General features: G+C 42.0%; 2 protein-coding genes and 1 pseudogene across 3 annotated transcripts in view; all 3 read right to left on the reverse strand.

Moving 5' to 3' along the window:
* Window positions 1–24668, reverse strand: part of LOC143736369 (uncharacterized) — a 402538-nt gene that overhangs the window by 228735 nt on the left and 149135 nt on the right. The window lies entirely within an intron of this gene.
* The window catches only part of LOC143735331 (ribonuclease-like 3 pseudogene), a 144394-nt pseudogene that overhangs the window by 60681 nt on the left and 59045 nt on the right, over window positions 1–24668 (reverse strand). The window lies entirely within an intron of this gene.
* On the reverse strand, window positions 484–18726 carry LOC143735283 (uncharacterized). The gene is made up of 5 exons (XM_077225412.1): window positions 18580–18726; window positions 5598–5909; window positions 3647–3976; window positions 3395–3519; window positions 484–2530 (listed from the first exon to the last, which is right to left on the reverse strand). The coding sequence occupies exons 1-5, from the start codon at window positions 18629–18631 to the stop codon at window positions 2513–2515; spliced, it is 837 nt and encodes a 278-aa protein (XP_077081527.1). The 5' UTR covers window positions 18632–18726; the 3' UTR covers window positions 484–2512.

The following is a 24668-nucleotide window of genomic DNA, read 5'->3' on the forward strand; positions in this document are numbered from 1 at the left end:
AACATGTTTTTGCTGTTCTTGTTGCATTTACACGGCTGTAACCAGCATATGTCCTCAGTATGTTATGTTTCCAGTGAATCTAGCTTGTGTTATCTAACTGATTTAACAGTGAATTTGGGTTGTCAATATAGTGATGTGGAATTAAAACTGCAAATGCAAAGGAAGTAAGACCACGTTAATCGATACACCACTCGAATAATAGGCCTATGTAATATGTTACACTGTTTGAGCTGGTATAATGATCTCATCTCTGTTAATAGTTCTCACCATAACTTCCAATGGTATGACCGATTGTTTTCCATATATTTTCTTTAAAGTAGGGTATCCATGAAAGGGGGTTTGACTTGGCTTGTCAAATGGTGGTAGATCCCTTTAACTTCTCCGCAATGTCGCCCGCCATTTTAAATGTGTTGTGTTAGCTTAGTCCACGATTATTTCTGACAACATGCAAAAATATTTTGGAGACATAAATTCCAGCTGTAATGAGTGAATCATATCTTTTTAATAATATTTGTCACATAAACACACAAAGATTTTTCAAGTTAATTTCCTTGTTTCAGAAATGAAAAAAAAAATGAAAAAAACATTGTGGGTTTAAAGGCGCTGTTTCCCCCTTGGCTTATGTAAAGTTAAGGAAAACAAAAAGAGAAATAGTCTATAAATATATTCTTAGTACTAAAAAAACAACAACTGTGTACTAAAAAACCTTTAGTGTAAGAAAACTAAAGCATTTGTGTCCATTTACTTGATGGTTAAATCTGAGGTACAGGCTTGATGAGTTTAGCATGCATTTGGTTTGACACTTAAAATAAATTTGTCTCTATTGAGTCCATTTACATATTTAAAATGAGCACCATACAAAAGACACCATCCACCATCCAAAAAAGGAACAAAAGAACAAGAGTATTGGCAAAAGAAAGAACCAAAGTCAGCTTGCTGAAGGCTTCACTGGCCAAATAATTTCCATCAAACAGTGATAATATACATATCAGCAAAATACAATAATGTCATGAGTTTAAAAAACAATCACACTCATAAAAACCCAGCCGAACACAATAGAACTGAAAGAGACACGAGATGCTTGACAAACACAACTGAAAATAATTCATGACCAAAACCGAATGAGAAAAGATAAAAAAACATAGACCAATTAACATATCTCTTCATCTTCCTACTCACATGCCAACAAACAACATGAAATAATAATCAGCACCTCATAAAAAAATCTGAATTTGACCATTTCATTGTGACTCATTTTTGCACATTTTAACAACAAAAATAAAGATATATCTACCAAATGTATGAAGACATAGACTACTATGATTTAATTGCTATTAAAATGGCATTGTTTTATACACACATTTGTGTGAAATTTGTGCTGTAACATTCCTCCTGACAACATCGCACCAAGTATTTTCATAAATACTCTAATGCACCAACTTTAAAATAAATATATGAATATGAATAAGCTGCACCAAGATAATCAAGGCCGGTTTTGGTTCTGGTGTAGATGCTGGACATATAAAAAGCCATGCTATTCACAGTTGGTCAACCAGTTTTTTCTGATCAAGGTGGATGACTGAGGTTTAGTGTTAATGTTTAAACTAAACACCAGCAAAATATTGATACCAGACTTTTCCAGTTACAGCAACAATACCAGTAAAAACACCTATCAGTAGTGCAGCACATACGTCCTCTGAGACTGCGAGGAGTAAAATCCGGGTCATAATGCCTGTCTTGGTGAGGTATTTCTGGAAATGCAGTCAGTTCTATCAGCGAGGATGTAAACAGGCAGGACATTATGATTGATGTGTCAAACCAGTTCAGTGCATAGGTCATATAATGAAATGATAAGATACTGTCACTCACTGTTCGTGTCTGTATCACTTTTACAGCTTTAATAAACCTTTAAATACTGAGAAACATCTAGCACTCGCTGATACTGTTGCTCATTTACCATTTAAAGGTGCTGTAAGCGATTTCTGAGAAAAGTGGATCAGATTCAGCACCAAAATACACTTGGAGGAAATCAGCAGTATAAGGGGCGTATACACTCATAATGGGTCGAAGTGCCTGTGTTCGTGAAATTGGGGGCGGAGCTGTTAAGATAGAGGTGCAATCCTATTGGGTAGGGGCGTGTTTGTCTTGGTGATTTCAAATATCAATAGTGTTTTACAGAAATTAATGTTTCTCTTAATTTATCATTTAAATCACTAAAATAAACCTACATCAAATCCGTTTTTGATGTCATATTAAAATTGGTATGTAATAGCTGAAATTTGACTGGTATTAGTACTGAGTATTGAATTCCTTGATTCGAGACACAATTACTCTGTGAGCGATGAGAGTTTCAGCTGATCTTCTCTCTATCATTTCCTAATTCTCTTCAGTGTCTCTATCAATGAATGTATCAAAATTATAAATGATGTTACATTGTTTTATTGGCTGTCTCAGTCTGATTGTAGGAATCCTCCTTTTTAAAGTAATGTCAGTCGCGTCACGCGGTGAGTTATCACAAGCCATCATCCTCCTGTAGGAAAACACAGATTCACAGATGGTTAAAGGTGACACATCATGAAAATCTGACCTTTTCCGTTTTAAGTGCTGTAATTGGGTCCCCTGTGCATCTACCAACCCAGAAAACAAGCCGATCAGATTTCGCTCTTATTTATTACTGCCCCTTAATCTGCATGTGACTGCCCACGGTGCCGCCATTTGGTTTACAACAGTGTAACCAGTCCTAACGCAATGGCGAGAATAAACGCACACATGCACAAAAAACATAAGCCTTTCTTCCAGATGTGAAATTTAAAAATGATCTTGAAATTGTGCACAGCTGAATGGCTTTGAATCTCTGTCTTGTAATAATGTCATTAACCTTTACTTGAGAATGGCGAGCAGCAAGATTTGCTTAGATTTCTAAATACCTGCAGTTCTCTGACTCTCTGCAGAAGAAAAAGTACACACGTCTGCTCAGACCCTGACGTGGCGCTGAGCACTTTTCCACTTCAAAGACCGTTTTTATAAATATGAATGTCGGCGTGGATTTTAGCGTACACATACTCTAAGATCAAATCTGTGTCTACACATGTTTCATAAATGAGGCCCATTGTCTTAAATTGCATCAAACATTCTGTAATACAGTAATACAAAATTGTATTATGATTTCAATATCGCATCTAAAATTCTTGAACTGACCATTAAGACACTAGCTCTCTGAAAACTTTTTGTTTTGTATTATTTGTTATTTAGTTTATTTGGGAGTTATTTTGTTTTTGATGATTTAATAATAATTAAAATTATTATTATATATTAAAATGTGATCATACCACTGTTCTTTTATGCACTGTAAATCTCTTATATCTTGTTAAAATTAGCTGTATGTAATTCTTACATTCTGTTGCACTGCTGTATGTCTCTTTCTGCGACAGCAGTAAATCACACCAACAGCAGTTACACCAGCAGATACAAGTGCAGAAACCAGCAGAGCAACAACTATTACTAATACAGCTCCTGAATCTGAAACAGATACAGAGAAACAGTCATTATTGTAAATGATAATCCATCCAGAACTTAATATGTTTTACTTTAGACTAGGGCTGCACGATATTGAGCATTGAATTGAATAACTGATTTATACACTCACCAGTAACAGTAACACTGAATCTCTTCACTCTAGTGATGCTGAAGCTGCTGTTGTTGTTGATGATCATCTGTTGTTTATAGAGTCCAGAGTCTGTGAATATGGTGTTTGTGATGGTCAGAGATCCAGTCTGAAGATCCAGCTTCAGTCTGTCTCTGAATCTCTCAGTATCATTAATACTCTGATCTCTATTGATTTCAGCGATGAGAATGTCATTAAAATACCACAGCATCAAATCATTTGGGTTCTTTTTTACAAAAAAGATTAAAGTAACAGATTCTCCCTCCTTCACTGACTTTTTCTTAATTTCATCTCGTTCAGCAGCAGAAACACCTGAAACACAAACCAACAGATGCTGGAGGATCTTTTTTGCTAAAAACAAAACAAAAAATAAACAAACAAAAACTCCACAACATGAACATAATCAGAACTGTATACATGACTGAGATTGAACAATCGCTTTCTTAACTTCCGATCTAAAAAGAAACATTTATGCATGGTTTGCGCTTTTACATATTGTCACATTTACACTTATGCCAGGTATATGTTCTTTTAGGATTTATTGAGAGCAACGGCTCTTTCAACACAGCATGTGCAATAGCAGCTGTATACATCTGACAACTACCCCGTATGCTTGAGTCTTACACAACACTCCCAAAGCCTTATGGGTAATGTAGTATTAAATACATCCTGACACATATTTTATATCAAATCCTCATTTAAACAGATAATAGAAGAGAGTTTGCATTATAAGATGCTGTCATCTCCATCTGAGCTCAACTGCACTTTCTTCTTAAAAATGCAACTGTTAAAACTAACAGCTTCCCAATGGAAATTATTTTGGTTTAAATCAAGACTAACCAACCCGATCTCACGACCAATTCGTCCGAATTTGACGAGTGATTAAAAGATGGCTAATTCGTAACAATTCGTACGACCTCACTCGTACGAATTAGTACGATTTTTGCTAAATCGTACATATTTGACGAGTTGCCCAATTCGTATGAATTCGTACGAATGACCTACCCCTGACCCCGCCCCTAAACCTACCCATCAAGTGGGTTTAGACAAATCGTACAAATTCGTACGAGTGAGGTCGTACGAATTCGTACGAATTAGCCATCTTTTAATCACTCGTCAAATTTGGACGAATTGGTCGTGAGATAGCGTTGGACTAACTGCTTATACTGAAATACTTCTATAAACTGTCAGGGTTCTGTCACTTCACTTCTGTCCGCGTGTGTTGTTGTGTTATGTTGTCTTTAGTGCCATGTTTTGTCTTGTGCTGTGCAGCAAGCGACAGGTGTTTTTCACTGGCTGCGTACTTTCATGTCATCACGTTTTGTGTGAACACGCGGCTTATGAGTTCTCATGAGCTGCGTGTTTATGTCTCGTTTTGTGTGAGCACATGGCTTGTGTTTTTGTCATGTTTGTTGTTGTGAGTGTGATACACCCTTATGTGATAATACAATAACCAGCGCATCGTTTAGTAGAATTTCAACTTTTATTGTGTAAGACAATATTATAGGGGGGAATCAAAGAAAGCGGAAATTTTTGTTGACTCCGGGATTCTGTTTTCCAGGGTTTCATCTAGGAGAGTTGAGAGTAGTGAACCCCAATCAAAATCATTTGTTACTCCAGTTACACACTTTGAAACTCGTAACATGAACACATGTACGGTGGCCGAGAGAGCTCAACTCGCTGCAACTGAAGAAAACACATGCAAATAGAAAAACACCTGCCAATTAAGAAAACGTCTTCTTCAGTTTCACAACACACGTGTGCTCCAAATACTCACAACACAACCAAATACAGAAACACGCTGCAAATCACACAGACCACAACGGACAACGATAAAAAACAGGTCATTTCAATGTAAAAAACAAAAAATAATACATTAACAATGAGCTTTAAACATATATAAACTGCATTTAAACATTCATGAATGACTCACCATGAACAATAACATTGAAGATCTTTTCGTTGCTGCTGTTGATCAGTAGTTGATATTCTCCAGAGTCTGTGTTTCTGGTGTTTGTGATGGTCAGAGATCCAGTCTGATGATCCAGCTTCAGTCTGTCTCTGAATCTCTCGGTATGTTGTTCATCTGTACAGATCTTACTGAGATCTCCAGTGATTTCAGCGATGCGAGTGTTATTAAAATACCATTTAATATCTTCTTGTTGGTTCATTTTAACATTAGTGTTTAGAGTGACTGAATCCCCCTCCGTCACTGACACTTCATCTGAACCAACACCATACACACCTGAAGCAGAAACCATTAACATAAGCCAAACAAAAATATTCAATAGTGCTGAGAAAATGTTAAATACAGATCATATTAAAATTGTGAGTAGAGAAATATGTCTGGATTCATAATGCAAACAAACAGCAGAAGAACATCATTGATTCACACATTCTTATATACGCCCCATTTTTAAACATCACAAATCCTCATAAATTTTTTCCCCCTTTACAATTATGCATTCATATAATAAAACCATTTTTATTGACTCCTAATAAAAAAGTATTTAGATAAATATTACATACTACATTTTAATTATATTTAAATACTTCAGAATTTCATTAAGACTTAATTAAGATCTCAGCACTTTTGATGAATGGTTATGCCATTTTAATTTTGTCATTTCATCTGAATATCAAAATTTGTGAGATGTAGTCAGTCGAAACTGTTTTGAGGGTAATTTATCTAATTTTGTGTCTCTGTTAAATAGTGATCTATGACATTTTATTGTTGAATATCAAAGTTTTTGTGTCTATTTGTGATGAGGGATTTGTGGACACATCAGTGTTTTTAAATTCGTGGAGAACAAGTTTTTATAGTTTTTATTTGTAAGTAAAAGGATACAAATAAGACCCTCTGGGTAAGATGCGCCTTGAATTGGCATGTTGTTACTAATGTTAATTTAAAAAAAATAATAATTATTTAATACTTCTTGTAATTAATGTGGTTATTATTCAGTATTACATGGAGATTTAAATTTCATCATTCCAGCAGGGTATGATGGCTTCAATTTTACATTTTGTGCTATAACAACTAAATTAGCAAATGTTTCTATTTATTGACAATAATATAATAATAATAATAATAATAATAATAATAATAATAATAATAATAAACTTTATTTATATAGCACCTTTCACAGACAAAGGGTCACAAAGTGCTTCACAGTAAAAACAAAAATAAAAAATAAAAAATACCACAACACCACAATACCCACAACACACACAGTAAACAATACCTTATGGCTAGTTAAATGCTTGTCTAAAAAGATGTGTCTTAAGGTGTTTTCTAAAAGTTTCCACAGAGTCCAAGGCTCTCAAGGCTAATGGAAGAGAGTTCCAGAGCCTTGGAGCCACCACACAGAAAGCATGATCACCTCTAGTTTTAAGACGTGTTCTAGGAACAGTAAAAAGGTCTTGGCCTGAAGACCTCAAAGAGCGACCAGGAGTGTGTATGTGCAATAGATCCTGGATATAAGAGTGAGCTTGACCATGGAAGGCTCTGTAAGTAATGGTTAAAATTTTAAACTGTACTCTAAAACTCATTGGAAGCCATTGAAGAGCCTTAAGCACAGGTGTAATATGTGATCTCCTGTTGGTCTTTGACAGAAGTCTTGCCGCAGCATTCTGTACAACTTGCAGTTTGTCCATGGAGGATTTGTTTAAACAAGTGTACAGTACATTGCAAAAATACAGACGAGAGGAAATAAAAGCATGAACAAGCATCTCCAGCTCTTCTTTAGAAACCACAGATCTAATCTTAGAGTGCGATCTTCCTGAGATGGAAAAAACAAGAACAAACCACAGATTTAACATGACTGCTAAAACTCATAGATTTATCAAAAATGACACCCAAGTTTCGCACAACATTACCGTCCGAGGATGGTAGAGCCCCAATGACCTCCCTAATCTTTGGGGTAATGTTGTCTGGAGCAAAAATCAGCACCTCCGTTTTGTCTGAATTTAGTTGCCAAAAATTGTCTGCCATCCATTTATTAATGGAGGCTAAGCAATTGTGCAACAAAGAAAGTTTGTCCAGCCTATCAGGGCTAAAAGATAAATATAATTGAATATCATCAGCATAGCAATGATAAGATATTTCTCCAAAACTAGCAATAATCTTTCCAAGAGGAAGCATATACAGACTGAACAGCAGGGGGCCGAGCACAGAACCTTGGGGGACACCACAGGACAAAGGAGCAGAGTCTGACATATAGGGTCCTATGGACACAGAGAAACTCCGGTCTAAAAGATAAGAGGAAAACCAATCCAGAGCTGATCCAGTAATGCCCACAGTTGTTTTCAGTCTATCAATCAGAGTGCAGTGATCCACAGTATCAAACGCTGCACTGAGATCTAATAGAACCAGCACAGAACATTTACCACCATCAGCAGCCATCAAAATATCATTTGAGACCCTAAGGAGGGCAGTCTCAGTTGAAGGTTTTTTACGAAACCTAGACTGAGACTTATCAAAGATATCATGTGAATCCAAAACATTTATTAGCTGGTTTGCAACAACCTTTTCTAGAATTTGAGAAATAAATGGCAATTTAGAAATAGGCCTATAATTTCTGAATGAAGCTGCATCAAGATTGTTCTTTTTCAAGATAGGCTGAACAACAGCATGCTTAAAACAGCTAGTGACCTGGCCCAGCTAAAGAGATAAGTTTAAAATTGAAACCAAACATGGGCCAATATGATGTATGGATTTTAAAAGCAAAGATGTAGGTAAAATATCAACAGGGCTTTGAGAAGGTTTCATCATGCCCACTAATTTAGTGATGTCATTCATGTTAATGGGGCAGAAGGAGTCCAGTATTGAAGGTCTGTGCTGATTAACTATATGGGGGTTTGCTGATGGAACAATGCCTGCCCTGACAGCTCTAACCTTATCCACAAAATGAAGCAAAAAGTGGTTGCAGTCAACATTTGAAAACACAGGAACAATACATGTAGCAGGAGAAACAATGTTGTTTATAGTTTCAAAGAGGGCTTTAGGACTTCTTTTATAGGCAGATATCAGATTAGTAAAATACGAGGCTCTAGCGGCCTTAATCGTTTTGTTTAAGTCCATTAAAAGCTCTTTAAGATACAGACCGTGTACTTGTAGCTGGGTCGCTTTCCATAAGCGCTCAGTTCTCCGACAAACACACTTTAAGCTGCGAATGGCATCATTCATCCACGGGGATGTATTAACAGCAGAAATTTCTCTAGTTTTAAGAGGCGCCACTTTGTCCAACAGCAGGGTGCAGTGATCATTAAAAGCCTGTGTATACGCGTCCACGTCTTTCGAAATAAGGACCGAGCTTGAGTCAAATGCAGCTGAAAATCTGTCAACAGTATGCTGGTTAATCAAACGTGAGCAAGACACTCGTTTAGCAGGGAGAGGATCCTCATCCAGGGCCGTAGCTAGAGGATTCGGGGCCCCATGAAAAAATATTGATGTGGGCCCCCACCACCCTCCACCAATATCATATACTGTACAATAGATGAACATGGAGGCCCACATAACAGAAGATGGTGATGTTGTTGTAAAACCTTTATTTTAAAAGTTAAATGTTTATATAAAAATTACAACTAATAAAAACTAACAAAAAAGCAAGAAATTGTTAAATAATAATAAAACCAATTTTTAAAGAGTAATATTTTTTTTCCCCATCAGTCTGTTATAATTCATAAATCAAAAAGTAAACATTTAGAAATTGACAAGAATGCAGTCTAATTAAAAAAATAAAAACCATTCATTGTCTTATTTTTTAATAAAGATAATATGGAACTGGTAATATTATTAAATAAAGTGAATACATTTATTCATCCAAGTGCAGTGTGTTGTATTTGTGTTTTCTCGATGTTTTAAATATCATCAGCCGGCAGGTCAGATGCATAATGCAATGCGTCGTGACTCGTGTAATTTTTTTAAAACTCTAGTTACAATAGTGTAAAAAGACAGGAATTTAGACCACGTAATCATTCGGTCGATTGCGGTGCGCATCGATAATAAAAAATGACTGTACACGGCAGACTGTAGACGGAAGTTTTCTAATTCCCAGCGAAATAACAATATATAACCGGTCTTTAAGAACGTCTTGATCGACTGGGATACAACCACTCTCCTTGCCTCCCTCTCCGTCTTTTCCTGGCATTTCTGGTTCCCTGATTTATGTTTTCTTTTCCCCGACATTTTTCAGTCAGTTAGTCTCCTGCTCTTCCACCAAGTTCGTCGTTAACTTCAGGCTGCCGCCTCAACTCTGATTGGTTCTGTTCACGAACTGGGGTGGGACTTACAATTTTATTGGGTCCATCTGATGTTTGTCACGGACTCTGACTGAATAATTAATAAATACTTTAGGTCGGACTAAACCATTTTTATGGAGGTAAGAGAAGCAGATATTTGAAAAAATATAATTACCCAAATTGCACGTTTTTGTGGTTTTCATTTAAATCTCAGGCATACAACTAATATAAATATTAGAATTATTCATACTACATGGGCCTAAATAGTATAACTGCTGGATTTTGTGGGGCCCCCTGGGCAGCGGGGGCCCCTATAATTGTCACCACCTTTCACCCCACTAGCGACGGCCCTGTCCTCATCACAAATAAGATCAAATAGGATGCAATTGTGATCACTAACAAATACATCTTCGATACAGACTTTATTAATGTTTACACCATGAGAAAGAACAAGATCGAGTGTATGTCCCTTGCTGTGCGTAGGACCAGAGACATGCTGAGTGAAATTAAGATTCAGTAATATTTACAAATTCAGAAGTGTTTTTACAAGTATCATCATCCACATGGATATTAAAATCGGCAACAATAATCACTCTGTTCAGCTTAATAATAGATGATAGGAAATCAGAAAAATCAGTAAGAAAAGAAGCCACTGGCCCAGGTGGCCGGTAAACTAGGATACAATAAAATGCATTTAAACGACCAACCTTCGTCATCTGAAGTTCAAAAGAAGAGTACGTGTCAGCGCTCACTGACTGGCAGATAAAACGTTTTTTAAACACCACAGCAAGACCTCCACCCCGGCCTGTGAGTCTTGACGTGCTGATAAATTACAATCCACAGGACAGATCTCATTCAAGTGATAGTAATCCATATCCCGTTGCCAAGTCTCCGTAAGCAACATGAAATCCATGTTTTTGGAAGTAAATAAATCGCTGAAAAAAAGAGACTTGTTTGCAATTGAGCGGGCATTTATCAGACCCATCCTGAGCGGTGCAGGAACACCTGAAGCAGAGATAGAGGCTCGCGGCAGCGACCTCAGATGCACCGAACACACACCGCAACCCGTGATAGGGTTTCTCAGTGCACCGGGACCAAAGCCCTGGGGACGTCAGGGAAGACAGAACGAAGACATGAAGGTCTGGGGTCACAGTCCAAGACCCCCAGCTTGAAGAGTTTTTTCAGATGATACTGCCTCCCTGCCCTTTTTCCTCGCTTTCTCCGCCGTCTATTTGTAGAACGTATCAGGCCCTCTCCATGCCGCATGCAGACAGCAGTCGGACGTCCGAACGGGGCTGCAATCTCGCCTGTACTTCCCCAGGTGCATCCATCACCACATTCCGCCATGGAGGATCGGATCAGCAGCATTGTTTGACGATCGTACACCCATACAGTAGACACGACATTTGTTGACAATTTTAGTAGCAATATAGCGCTGAGAACAAACAAAACAAGTCGGGACGAACAACCGGCCGCAGAGGCAAAGCCAAACACAGGCGCCATCACGGAACCGGAAGCTGTTGGTATACTAAATTGGTATACTTAAAGTATACCAATAACACATTAGCTGATGCATCATCCTGCACGCTAAACTTATATCTAAATATGTTACAGATTAAAAGAAAATGCACATTCTTCTTAAGGGTGGGCATCTTTCCCCATCTTCCCCTATATATACTATAAGTGGTGGACGGTAACAAAATGTTTTTAACGACAGTAACCAAGTACATTTTTCAAGTTACTTCATTACATTCCAAAGTATTCCAAAGCAACTCATACATTTAAAAAAATTAATAAAAAAATATGGGTTTAATGTTCGCTACATAAGAATTTATTCGGCAAATGCGCTTCCATCTTCCATTATTTACGTAATTTTTTTTCGCAAAAGTCAAAAACCAGCTTAAGTGAGCGTAAAACTATTTTTGCGAATTACAAATGTTTTCCCGAAATGTGGCCTTCTCGTCACTAGTGTTTGATGTGATTCTTCAAAATTGCACATTAAAACAAGTTTGTGGGAAACATAGCAACTGATTCAATGATCAGTATCTAGTTAACTGAATTTACAAGTCAGACTCAAAATGAGCCAAGCATCAGATTGATCATAGCAAATGAAACGTCTCCGGTTACTTTCGTAACCTCGGTTCCCTGAAAGGCAAGGAACGAGACATTACGGATGTCGTATATGGGAACTCCTCTCATCCTTCACTTCCGCTGAAATCTTATAGGCTAACGCCAGCAGAGCTGGCCAATTGACGCAAATATGCAAATACTGAACTTCGTAGCAGTAAAAAGCAAGTGCAGCGTCAATTCCCTTCAGAATCGAACAAAAAACGCTAAATCAATAGCGAACACGGCGGCGAGCGTAATGTCTCGTTCCTTGCCTTTCAGGGAACCGAGGTTACGAAAGTAACCGGAGACGTTCCCTTTCAAGGCTACGGAACTCGACATTACGGATGTCGTATATGGGAACTGTATAGAATCCCGCTGTGGCAGCAAACAACCACTGACAACAGACCCAATACCAAAACCGCCCCTCCCCAGTATGCAAGCGTCTGATAGGCCGAGATTGACCAATAGCGAACCTCTAACCTCTGATTGGCCCAAGGGGACCAATCACAAGCTCACAAACACTGCCAGAATTTGCATATCCCAAGCAGTATAAACGGGGGAAGTTTGCACTGTCGAAAACAGGGCAATAACAACAGTAAGAGAAGGTCAACGCATAGCGGTGACAACAGTACAAACACACAAATAGCACACAGAACAACTCATAAGCAAGCGCAGAGCAGCTCTATCCAGTGCTGTGTGTGCAATCAACTCACCGAAAGCACTTGAGACGCTACAGAGGGCAAATCCAACTTGTAAAACCTGGCAAACGTGTTCTGAGAAGACCAGCCAGCCGCAAGACATAAATCCTGAATAGACATACCCTTAGTCCAAGCCCACGAGGAGGCAATCGCTCTAGTCGAATGGGCCTTGACGTTAAGGGGGCATTCCTGCCCCAGGCAATCATAAGCCAAAACAATAGCGTCCACAATCCAGTGAGCAAGCCTCTGTTTAGAGACCCCCCGTCCCTTGTTGCACCCCACCAAAGCACACAAACAGCTGGTCCGATTGTCGAAAAGCTGCCGAGCGAGAAATGTATTCCCTGAGCGCTCTGACTGGGCAAATAGCACTCTGAGCAACCGAATCCTGAGAGGTTGATGGCTCAGTGGACAGGGCAGGCAGAGAAACAATCTGCGCTCTGAACGGGGTATTGAGCGACTTAGGAACGTAACCCGGCCTCGGTCTGAGAATTACATTACAGTTTCCCGGTCCAAAGCGAATACAATCTTCACTTACCGAGAAAGCCTGTAAATTCCCAACCCGCTTCGCCGAGGCGAGAGCGAGAAGCAGTGCCGTCTTAACCGATAGCTCCTTAATGGCAATCGAAGCTAAGGGCTCGAAAGGCGGTCGCGACAAAGCGTCCAAGACCAACGTTAAATCCCACGGCGGCACCGAAGGCGGCCGTGCAGGCCATAATCTCCTAGCTCCCTTGAGGAACCGTGTCACCGACGCATGTCTACCGATAGACTGTCCGTCAACAGGGGGGTGAAACGCGGCAATAGCGGCCACATATACCTTCAGAGTGGATGGTAGGCTCCCTTCGTCCATCCTGTACTGAAGGAAGCGTAGAATAACCGACACAGAGCATTTCGCTGGGTCTATACCGACATTCTGACACCATTTCGAGAACACACCCCACTTCAAAGCATACAGGCACCTGGTGGATGGAGCTCGCGCCTCCGCGATGGTATTCAAAACACGCGCGTGCAGCGTGTCCTGCCCGCTCAGCGACCCTGCAGCGGCCACACATGGAGGTTCCACAGCCCGGGGTTGGGATGCCAGATCGTTCCGCTCGCCTGAGACAGAAGGTCCTTCCTGAGCGGAATCTCCCATGGCTGTCCTGCCAGTAACTCTACCAGATCCGCGAACCAGGGCTGATTCGGCCAGTTCGGGGCTACCAGAGTGACCGCCGCCTTCTCCTCCCTGATTTTGCACAACACCAAGGGCAAAATTTTCACCGGAGGAAAAGCATAGCGGCGGACTCTCGGCCATCGCGCGGTCAGCGCGTTTACCTCCCGGGGGGAACGAGACAGCGAGAAGAACATCTGACAATGCGCATTCTCGCTCGTCGCAAAGAGGTCGACCTCCGCTCTGCCGAAACGATTCCATATCAGCTGAACCGTCCCGGGGTGAAGCCTCCACTCCGCTTGGGGAATCCCGCTTCTCGAGAGCATATCTGCCCCGCGATTCAGAACGCCGGGGATGTGAGCCGCTCTCAGCGAGAGGAAAAATCGGTCCGCCCACAGCAGAAGGGATTCCGCCTGCCTGAAAAGGGCTCTGGAATGTACCCCGCCTTGGCGATTTATGTACGAGACCACGGAAGTGTTGTCGGTCCGAATCAACACATGCTGATGCTTCAGCCGAAACCGGAAGGCTTTTAGAGCTAGAGAGACCGCGTCTAGTTCCAAACGATTTATGTGCCACTCCATCTGCTTCCCTAACCACCGACCCGAGGCGGGCTTTCCCAAGCAGACGGCTCCCCACCCGGTGGACGAAGCGTCCGTCAGGACCTCCACGTCCGCGTCACTATGCCCATAGGGACGCCTGAGCTGAAGAGATCTGGATTCCTCCACGGAGCCAGGGAGTGGGCGCATCCGCGGGAGATCATAATGCGCTTGTGGCCAGAAACCCACTCGCTCGGGCGGACGCGCGCTTTCAGCCAGTGTTGCAGCGGTCTCATATGCAGCAGCCTCAGGTGACACACCGAAGAAGCCGCTGCCATCCGTCCCAGTAGCCTTTGAAACTCTTTCAGTGGGACGAGTCTGCCAGGTTTGAAGAGACCGAGAGAGGAGCTCAGAGTCTCCGCTCGCTCGGGGGAAAGGCGCGCTCTCATTCACACTGAATCCAAGCACACTTCCAGGAATGTTGTAGTCTGGCTCGGTGTGAGCACACTTTTCTGGACGTTCACCCTCAAACCGAGCATCCCCAGGTGTCGAAGGAGGGCTTCCACATGGCTGACCAGCGTTTCTCTCGACTGCGCGAGGACCAGCCAGTCGTCCAGATAGTTCAAGACTGCTCGATCTGAGGGGTGAAAGTGCCGCGTCCACGCATTTCGAAAACGTTCGGGGGGCTAGGGCTAGTCCAAACGGGAGCACCGCATATTGGTACACCGAATTTTCGAACGCAAACCTCAGGAATCGCCTGTGACGCTTTACTATCTGGATATGAAAGTAAGCGTCCTTTAAATCCACTGAAGCGAACCAATCCCCGGGGCGAATTTGCGCCAGGATTTGCTTCAGAGTAGTCATCCTGAAGGCGCGCTTGTGAAGCGCTCTGTTGACCGGTCTCAGATCCAGAATGGGGCGGAGACCCCCTCCTTTCTTCGGTACAACGAAGTAGCGGCTGTAAAATCCGTCCTCCCACTCTTTCGGGGGAACCGGTTCTATAGCCTTCTTTTCGAGCAAGCTGCACACTTCTTGCCTCAGCACGTGAGCGTTTTGGGGCAAAGTTAATGACTGAATTACGCCGCGGAAGCGGGGTGGTCTGCGTTTGAACTGAAGTGTGCATCCGCGCCGAATTATATTCAACACCCACGGCGAAATGCCCGGAATAGCTTCCCACGCTGCCTGAAAACGACTGAGTGTGGGCTGGTCTAAACCTGCGGTCATCGCCGCTATGTGAGGGCTGGGAATATTTATTGACCGTGACTCTGCGCTGCTCGAAGGCAGGGCGGGTAACACAGTGTGTGGTGCAAGAGGAGAAAAAAGCTCTGTTTGTGAAGTACTGATCTGCTTTATTTTTGAACAAGAAACAACATTGACAACATTCACAAAACAACTGCACGCGTCGCTCGCAGAACGCCGAGGGACCAAGTGCATTCGAGCGCGCCGCTTGGACGCGGGGCCGACCTGGCGCTCTCTTCTCCTCTTGCCCGAGCGGTCAGGACGACTGCTTAGGCCTCGCAGGGGACGTGGTGGGCTTTCTGCGCGGGCTCCTCTGCGTCCTCTTGCTGCCCGCTCCATGCCACTGGCCGCTACGGCCTCTACGGGCATCCGGTCCCGGGCGGGGCGCTGCCTGTCTTCTAGCCGCCGCCTGAGGTTGGCGGCCCGAGGCGGAAGACGAACGAGAGCGAGGCTGCGGCTGCGGCGGCGGCGGCGGCGGCGGCGCCCTCCGGGGGATCACGTGGCTCATGGCTTTCGCTTTCTTCTGCGTCTCGGAGTAACGCTCAGTGACTTTCCTCACGGCGTCTCCGAACAGGCCTGCAGGGGAGATCGGTGCGTTCAGCAGCGTCTTCCTATCGGCCTCCTGTACGTCCGACAGGGTGAGCCACAGGTGTCTGTGGAGGACCACCAGGAACCCCATCGAACGGCCAATTGCTTGGGCCGAACGCTTCGTGGCCAGGAGCGCGAGGTCCGTGGCCGAACGGAGATCTCGGATGGCATCAGCGTCGATAGAGGCGGCGTCATCCAGAGACTTGAGTTGCTTAGCCTGCAGCACTTGGAGAACGGCCATGGCATGCAACGCAGAAACCGCCTCCCCGCGGCACCGTAGGCCTTGTTAGCTTGGTGGGCCGTAAATCTGCAGGCTCGGGACGGTAGGCTGCGGTCCGAGCCCAGGGCGGGAGCCGACGGGCAGAGGTGCGCGGCGACGGTCTCCTCGACGGGGGGGATGCGGAGGTAGCCGTGGTCCCCCGCCTCGTCCACGGGGGCAAACATGGCTTGGGTGGAAGTGAGGGTGCGCGCCGATTGCGGGGCCACCCACGACTTCACCACGTGCTCATGCACGTCAGGAAAAAACGGTGTTCCTCTTTTCGAAGCGGCCTGACGGCGGCTCGATTGGAGGAACCACGTATCCAGTTTGCTCTTTGAAGGTTCGTCGGGAGCCTTCCACGACAGGTCCAGTTCCTCGACGGCCTTCGAGAGGATACGGAAGAGCTCGTCCTGCAGGTCCGCCGGGGTCTTTTGCTCCGCGGCCGTCCGCGATGTGGCCTGCTCCGCACCCCAGTCATTCTCGGAGGCAGACAGAGACATGGAGTCGTCTTCCTCACTCGCCCCGAAGGAAACGAAGTCAGCGACCTCGCGAGGGGGCTGAAAGGTGGGGTCGGGAAAGCTCACCGGGGGACGAACCTCGACTCCGCGGTTGGGGGGGGCTACCAGCGGCTCAGTGGCGGCGGTAGGCCCGATCCCCGCTGCTGTGCGAGCCTCTTCCCTCCTGGCTTTGAGAGCTCGAAGAGACATGTCCGCGCAGTGGTCGCAGGACCCTCCGTCCCTGAGGGCTGACTCGGCATGGGCCAGCCCCATACACGCGACGCAGAACAGGTGCGTGTCGGGGGGCAAGATGTGGCCCGAGCACAAGTTGCAGTTAGTTGCCATCGGATGCAGGAGACAGTGCAAGTATCTCGGCGCAACTTCAACGACGGCGAAATAATCCAAGTTGTAGTGTAGTATCAGCTTTCTAGCACACGATTTGAGCGTGAAGAGACGGAATTGACGCTGCACTTGCTTTTCACTGCTACGAAGTTCAGTATTTGCATATTTGCGTCAATTGGCCAGCTCTGCTGGCGTTAGCCTATAAGATTTCAGCGGAAGTGAAGGATGAGAGGAGTTCCCATATACGACATCCGTAATGTCGAGTTCCGTAGCCTTGAAAGGGAACTCATCTTAAGGCCACAACTCTCAGTTGTTTGTGAATCTGCTGTAAAAGGGTGAGTTGTAATACTTGAATGTGGGCATGTCCATAACACCATCTCAACGGTGTAGATTTTAGGTAAAAAAACAACAACAACAAAATTAAATTAACGCATTTTATTGCTTTCATTTTTTTACTTGCTGCCGCAGCAGTTTCAAATGATATAAAACTAGTACTGTATGTTTGCATAGTGTTAATTTTAAAATGTTATGCATTTAGCCCTGTGAAATCTGTTTTTATTGTTTGTCAACACATATTACATAGGCTATTATGTATTGTAGGCTATCTGCATCGGTCATGTTCAGTTAATTTCAGGACTTTGTTTTCATTTGTCACACATTTGTTTAGATTTCTGCCACTCCTGTGTGTTCCCTTTGAGTTTGCCTCGTTTGCATGTGTGTGTGAACACTTCTGCCTGTTTCTTCGTCTGTCTGCCTGCACACACGTGTTACAGCATACACATCCACTATTATAATTTTCCTTACTGACTAGTGCTGGCTACTTCTCAATTCATAATAATTCATAATTATGTTAGACCCAGCAATTCCCCCTCTCATTTTGAGCAGAAGGAATATATAATATGAAAATATTGTAGAAGTATATAAAAGTACAAAATTAATTATAAAATTACTCAACAAAGATCCATGATCAGACCTACATTTTACTTTTAATAGGCTACTTAAGTGCATTAAAAATCAAGTAGGCTAGCCTACTTCTACATTGGAATAGATTATGCAGTGATGTAGGCTAACTATATAAATGTTTACGTGTTGACATGGTTATTTACAAGAGCCCCATTTTCACACCAATGTAGCCTACTGATCTGCCTTGCCTTTCAACTGCGTTAGTTTATTTATTTATAAATCGTTAACAGGTTACACCGAATTCTGTCGGTCACAGACATCACTGTTGTAACACAAGAAAACAAATGAAGGTCTTACCATTGTCGAGGAAAATCAAGATCACCGCCACCAATTTATAAAGAAAACTCATTTTCACCACTTTTCCCCTCAGACAAATGGATTCTGATTCATAAAAGTGTTCTGCTCTTGTTTCAATGACGACGCAGTTGTTTCACGAGTTAAAGTGAAAGTAAACTGAGAGCCTTCCAATGGAATGTAGATCGACGACATAGTGAACGTTCCTGACGTTTTCTAACAATACTGCAAATAGCCTACGGTGTGTTCCGTTTGTAAAATATTGTATAAATATACTTATGACATTATTCCTAATCCCCAGTCTGTTTTTTTTTATTATTGTTTTAAATAATTTGCAATTTGCAATTTTTTATTTTATTTTTTATTTAAATTATTTTTATTAGGCTATTATAATTATTGTATTAGTTATTTTAGTAATAAAACAAGTTAGGCTAAACTTAAGAAAAATGGTTCTCTTCAGGCGATATATAATGTAACATTAGTAATGTGAGAGCAGTCTTGTGGAAATAAAATACATACATTCCATTAAACTGAGTATAGCCTAACCCGAATGTTGAAGAAGAAGAGGAAAAACCCTGAGCAGAAACGAGACAGATGCTGCGTCTTAATTTGGCTAGGCTACTTATACTACGCCCTAAAAGTAGGGCCTACTCTTTTTGTGAAGAAAAAGTAGATAGCCTACTTTTGTTTTGAGTGTGTAGCAGAAGAGTGCACAAGCTTGGGACATATATTGCATACTACACGTCATACAATTGCGTATTAACGATTGCTCTGTCGCATCCTGTCAGAGTAAACTAACCTGTCAATCATCTTGTCACAGTTAAAATCCTCCACATTTTATTTAATTTCCTACTGCATTGGAGAGAAATGCAGAAGCACGTTGATTGGACAGTGCGTGACTGCGTAGGCTACAGCACCCACGTATATGCATAAACACCGAAGTATACTTTGGGCTTTAGTCTGTAATATTGATACTGTTAATGTCATTATTCTTTCTTAGAGATGAAGTATGCATTTTTTTATGTTAAATACATTCTCTTAACCCAGTTTATTGTTCATTCACTACTATTAGTTTGTCATGGGTTAATCTACCTCAAAAGTGTAAACATTGAGACCCTCATGCTCCATCTAAACATTGAGACCCTCAGGCTCCATCTAAACACTGAGAGTTACTCCCTTAGATCTGTCAATCTCTTTCAGCTCAGCCTATAGCGAGAGGTGAGGGCGTGGCCACTGAAGCAGGCGGAGGCAGAGATGTGTTTAGTTGGTATGGGACCATTGCTGCGTTCGAAATCGCATAATTCCCTGCTATATAGTATGGAAAAACAGTACGTGAAAATAGAAGTACGTTCGAAATTTCAGTATTCAGAAAAGAGTAAGCAAGAATTACCTGGGCAACTCACTAATTCTCGCGAGATTCTGTCGTGTGTATACTAATAGTGCATTTGAAAATGTCTACTTACCTATATAGTAGGAGAAAACAGTACGTGAAAGTAGTAGTACGTTCGAAACATCAGTACTCATAAAAGAGTAGGGGGGAGAAGTTCCCGGATGTCATACTGCTTCAGCCCAGATTCTGAAGCACCCATCGATGGATACTTTTCTATCCCAACGATCAGCGACGCGGGTGTTTTCAAATGTGAGTAAACACGGTTCCTTGTCAAGTCAAGTAAAGTCACCTTTATTTATATAGCGCCTTTTAAAATGCAGATTGTTTCAAAGCAGCTTTACAGAGATAACAGGAAAATAATGTTGTAATATTATTGTTAAATATAAAATTAAATGTCCCCACCTAAGCAAGCCAAAAGCAAATGGCGAAGAAAGGCGAAAAAGGCAACAGTGGCAAGGAACCAAAACTCCATCAGTGACAGAAGGGAGAAAAAAACTTTGGGAGAAACCAGGCTCAATCGGGGGGCCAGTTCTCCTCTGGCCAATGAACAAACAATGTATGATTATGATTCAGGCAGCATTACAGGTCAAAAGTCAGATTGGATCAGAAAATTATATTATGCAGTTCATCCGGTTGAAGATCACAGTCATTACGCGCGTACAGGAAAGAGTTTCTTGAGGATCAGTGCCGATGGCTGTCATGTCGATGAGGCCTTCACAGGGGAGAGTCTAGTTGACACAAGCTCTGCTGACACTTCAGGGATGCGTTGTGGTCGTGTCTGGGCGCAGGTCCACCATCTGATCTGGATATGGCCCGGATCCGGCTGATTACAGTAAACCTCGGAATAAACAGAAAGACTAAAATTACCGTAGATGCCATTCTTTTTAAGATGTAGCGAGTACATGGTGTTATAGGAAGTGTTCCCAGTTCCGGCTGACCTAATTCATGCAGCCTAATAATCATTTAGCTGATTTGAATAATAGGAATAGTGTTCTATGTGTATTCCAGGTTGAAGAGGTGTGTTTTTAAAGTAGATTTAAACTGACAGAGTGAGTCTGCTTCCCGGTTAATGTTAGGAAGACTGTTTCAAAGTGTAGGTGCTAAATAGGAAAAGGATCTCAGCAAGCAGTCGATTTTGATATTCTAGGTATTATCAACTGGCCGGAATTTTGAGATCACAATAGACGTGAAGGACTATAATGTGTTAAGAGCTCGCTCAAGTACTGGGCAGGGTGGGAATTATGTAATTTTAGGGGCAAGGCCATTTGGCCTCCACCTTTTCTTTTTTTTTAGAGGCAACAAGGCCATATGACAGGGCACAAAGGCCATTGAGGACAATTCGATGGTTTTCCCATTCAGATTGATACCATAACATCCTATTCTTAACCATAACATCTCCCTGTTCTTGTGTCTCCTCCTCTCCGTTTGCCTGTTCTTGTGTCTCCTCCTCTCTGTTTCCCTGTTCCTCCTCTCCGTTTCCCTGTTCCTGCGTCTCCTCCTCTCTGTTTCCCTGTTCCTCCTCTCCGTTTCCCTGTTCCTGTGTCTCCTCCTCTCTGATTCCCTGTGCATCATGGTGAGCCTGACTGGCCTTACTGCAATGGATTCAGGGAAATCAAATTGTGCAATTTGCAAAAACACAATTGCATCGGGGAATGCACATGTGGTCTGCAATGTATTGTCTATGGAGGCCTATACGATTGTACAAATAAGAAAATTCAGCTTGAGATCAGGGCTTGTCAAATTCAGCAACCCTTGAATGTATTGGAAGAGGCCTCTGTTTCCAACTACAACCTGTTAAGAATCCCACTTTTGAAAAATCCCCAGAAATGGCATCCCCAAACTGAAACAGATACAGTTCATGAACCCTTTGTACTAAATGCACAAGTATGATCTGATTTGAAAGCTGACACCTGGTAGTTTATTGTAAATGTAGAATGAATTATTGTCATAATGAAAAAAAAATAGTTATAAATAGATTTTTTTTTTTTTTAATTAAAGTTATGAGAATTTTTTTTTGATGAAACATCTTCATGAAAATAAAATGGAAGTTGGCATTGTATCAATCTAGAAATGCACTGCAGCTAAAGCCACATGTCTGACCATGTTATACTTAAAATCTGAAGATGATATGTCTAAAACTCTGTATTTAGGTAAATGTTTTTTCAAGATCATGTCATATGACTTTATTTATTAGCTTAGCACACCATCAATACACGACAATTTATGAGATTAAAACCATGTTTGTGCTCCAAACTTACTTTATAACTCAAGTCGAGTGTTCTAAATAACCTTCTGTGATCTGATTTGGCTTCAGATTAAAAAAAAATCAGACAGAAAATATAATATTTTATGTATAATGCAACGATGATAAAGTCTATCGATTAGCATAACATTATATATATTTATATGAAAATGCCTGACATGGCTCGTAAGTCAAATATCATTGCAAAAATGTTTATTGTCTTCAAAACGACATAATCTGCATGTTACAGAGATCTTTTAGCTCTGTTTGTGGTCGGGGATTTGGGATTTCCTGCATTGTCGAACGCTCTTCTTCATGTGTTTCAAATATGGACTAATGTTCAGTAGAGCGCCCTCAGGCTGCTGGTATGAATTGAAAACACAGCACATCAGTATACAGCGCTCATTATGATTACATTTATGCATTTGGCTATAAATTCAATAAAATATTATTCCTGTCAATAGAAGTCTGATGTAAACTGAGAATATATCAATATTTCTCCAAATCTGCACACTTTTGAGCTAAAAGCCGTGAGTGACGTTGTTTTGTGTATCGCTGCCATGACGACAGCACAGGAGTTTTTTATGAATGGGAGCGTCTGTTTTGAGGCGTGAGATCATCGACGTGATTATGACACTGCACCTGCGCGAATCCACGAACTAATTGAAGTTCAGAGACTACTTGGGTGGCTCGCTGTAATTCAAAGCAAGCCCACAAGCCCACTATGCCGCACTGGCGCTTTATACATGGAACTTGGACAGGGCCAGGGCACACAGGCCACTGTGGCCGTACAATGATTTTTTTTTCACGGGGCATGAAGGCCAAAGTGTAGGGAAACGGCGGCCATGGCCGCGTGGCCGCGGTATAATTCCCACGCTGGTACTGGGGAGATAAACCATGTAGTGCTTTGTAAGTAATCGGCAATATTTTAAAAATTACACAATGTTTAATAGGGAGCCAATGGAGTGTTGACAGATCCGGGCTAATATGGTCATACTTCCTGGTTCTGGTAAGAACTCGAGCTGCTGCGTTTTGGACCAGCTGTAGTTTGTTTATTAGGTGTGCAGGGCAACCACCTACAACCCCAAATCAGAAAAAGTTGGGACATTTTGTAAAATGCAAAAAAAAAAAAGAATCTGTTATTTGTTCATTCTTTTTAACCTTTTTTTAACTGTCAAAAGTACAAAGAAAAGTTTTCCAATGTTTTCACTGACCAACATAATTGTATTTTGTAAATATGAAAAAAATAAATATTTTGATGGCTGCAACACAGCCCAAAAAAGTTGGGACAGAGACATGTTTACCACTGTGTCACATCACCTTTCCTTTTAATTACACGTTTTAATCATTTGGGAGTTGAGGATACTAATTGTTGGAGTTTTGCTAGTGGAATATTTGCCCAATCTTGTCTGATACAAGACAGCCGCTCAACAGTCTGTGGTCATCATGGCCTGATTCTCCTTTTCATGATGGGTCATACATTTTCCATAAGAGACATATCTGGACTGCAGTAAACAGGCAGGCACATCCCTTCTATGGTGCAGAGTGTCTAGAAGCCCCTCAGTTGTAGCACGTGCAGAATGAGGCCTGGCATTGTCTTGCTTCCGAGGAAAGATGTCATCGTGATGGCAGTTTATGTCTCTGTACAATTCAAATATATGCCTCCATGTCAATGATACCTTCACAATAATGCAAGTTACCCATACCGTTTGCAATGATGCACCTCAATACCAGGACAGATGTTTGCTTTTGCACCTGTCGCTGGTAAAATTCTGGTTGGTCCCTTTTGTCTTTGGGACTGAGAACTCGATTCCATTTTCTCCCAAAAACAAGCTGAAACATGGATTCATCTGACCACAGCAGACATTTCCACTTTCTTCTAGACCATCTGAGATGAGCTCAGGCCCAGAGAACTCGCTGGCATCTCCACATAGAACTGATGTAAAGCTTTCTCCTTGCGTAACAGAGATTCAAGTGGCATTTCTTGATGCAGTGTCAGACTGTGTTTAGTGAAAATGGTTTTCCAAATTACTACTGAGCACATGTGGCTGTATTTGACAGAGTAGCATGATGGTATCTTGTGCAATGCCATCTGAGAGCTCAAAGGTCACGCACATTCAACAGAGGTTTACTGCCTTACCCAACACAGACTGAGATTTCTCTGGATTCCCTGAATCTTGTGACATTATTATGTATGGAAGATGATGAAAGGCATAAATGCTTTGCAATCTTGCATTGAGAAATGTGATTTTTTAATTGTTTGACAATTCTCTCAAGAAATTTGGCACAAAGTGATGAGCCATGACCCATCTTTGCTTAAAAAGACTGAGAAGCACTTACACCCAAACATGATACCTTCAACTATTACCAATTCACCTGCTCATTGTGGAGTGTTTCAAAATAGTTGGATAACTAATTTGGATAATCTTTTCACTTTGTTTTGGTCTCTGTCCCAACTTT

Source organism: Siphateles boraxobius, unplaced genomic scaffold (genome assembly GCF_051911475.1).
Source record: "Siphateles boraxobius isolate OS27281-9 unplaced genomic scaffold, OSU_SipBor_1 13, whole genome shotgun sequence".
Lineage (NCBI taxonomy): Eukaryota > Metazoa > Chordata > Actinopteri > Cypriniformes > Leuciscidae > Siphateles > Siphateles boraxobius.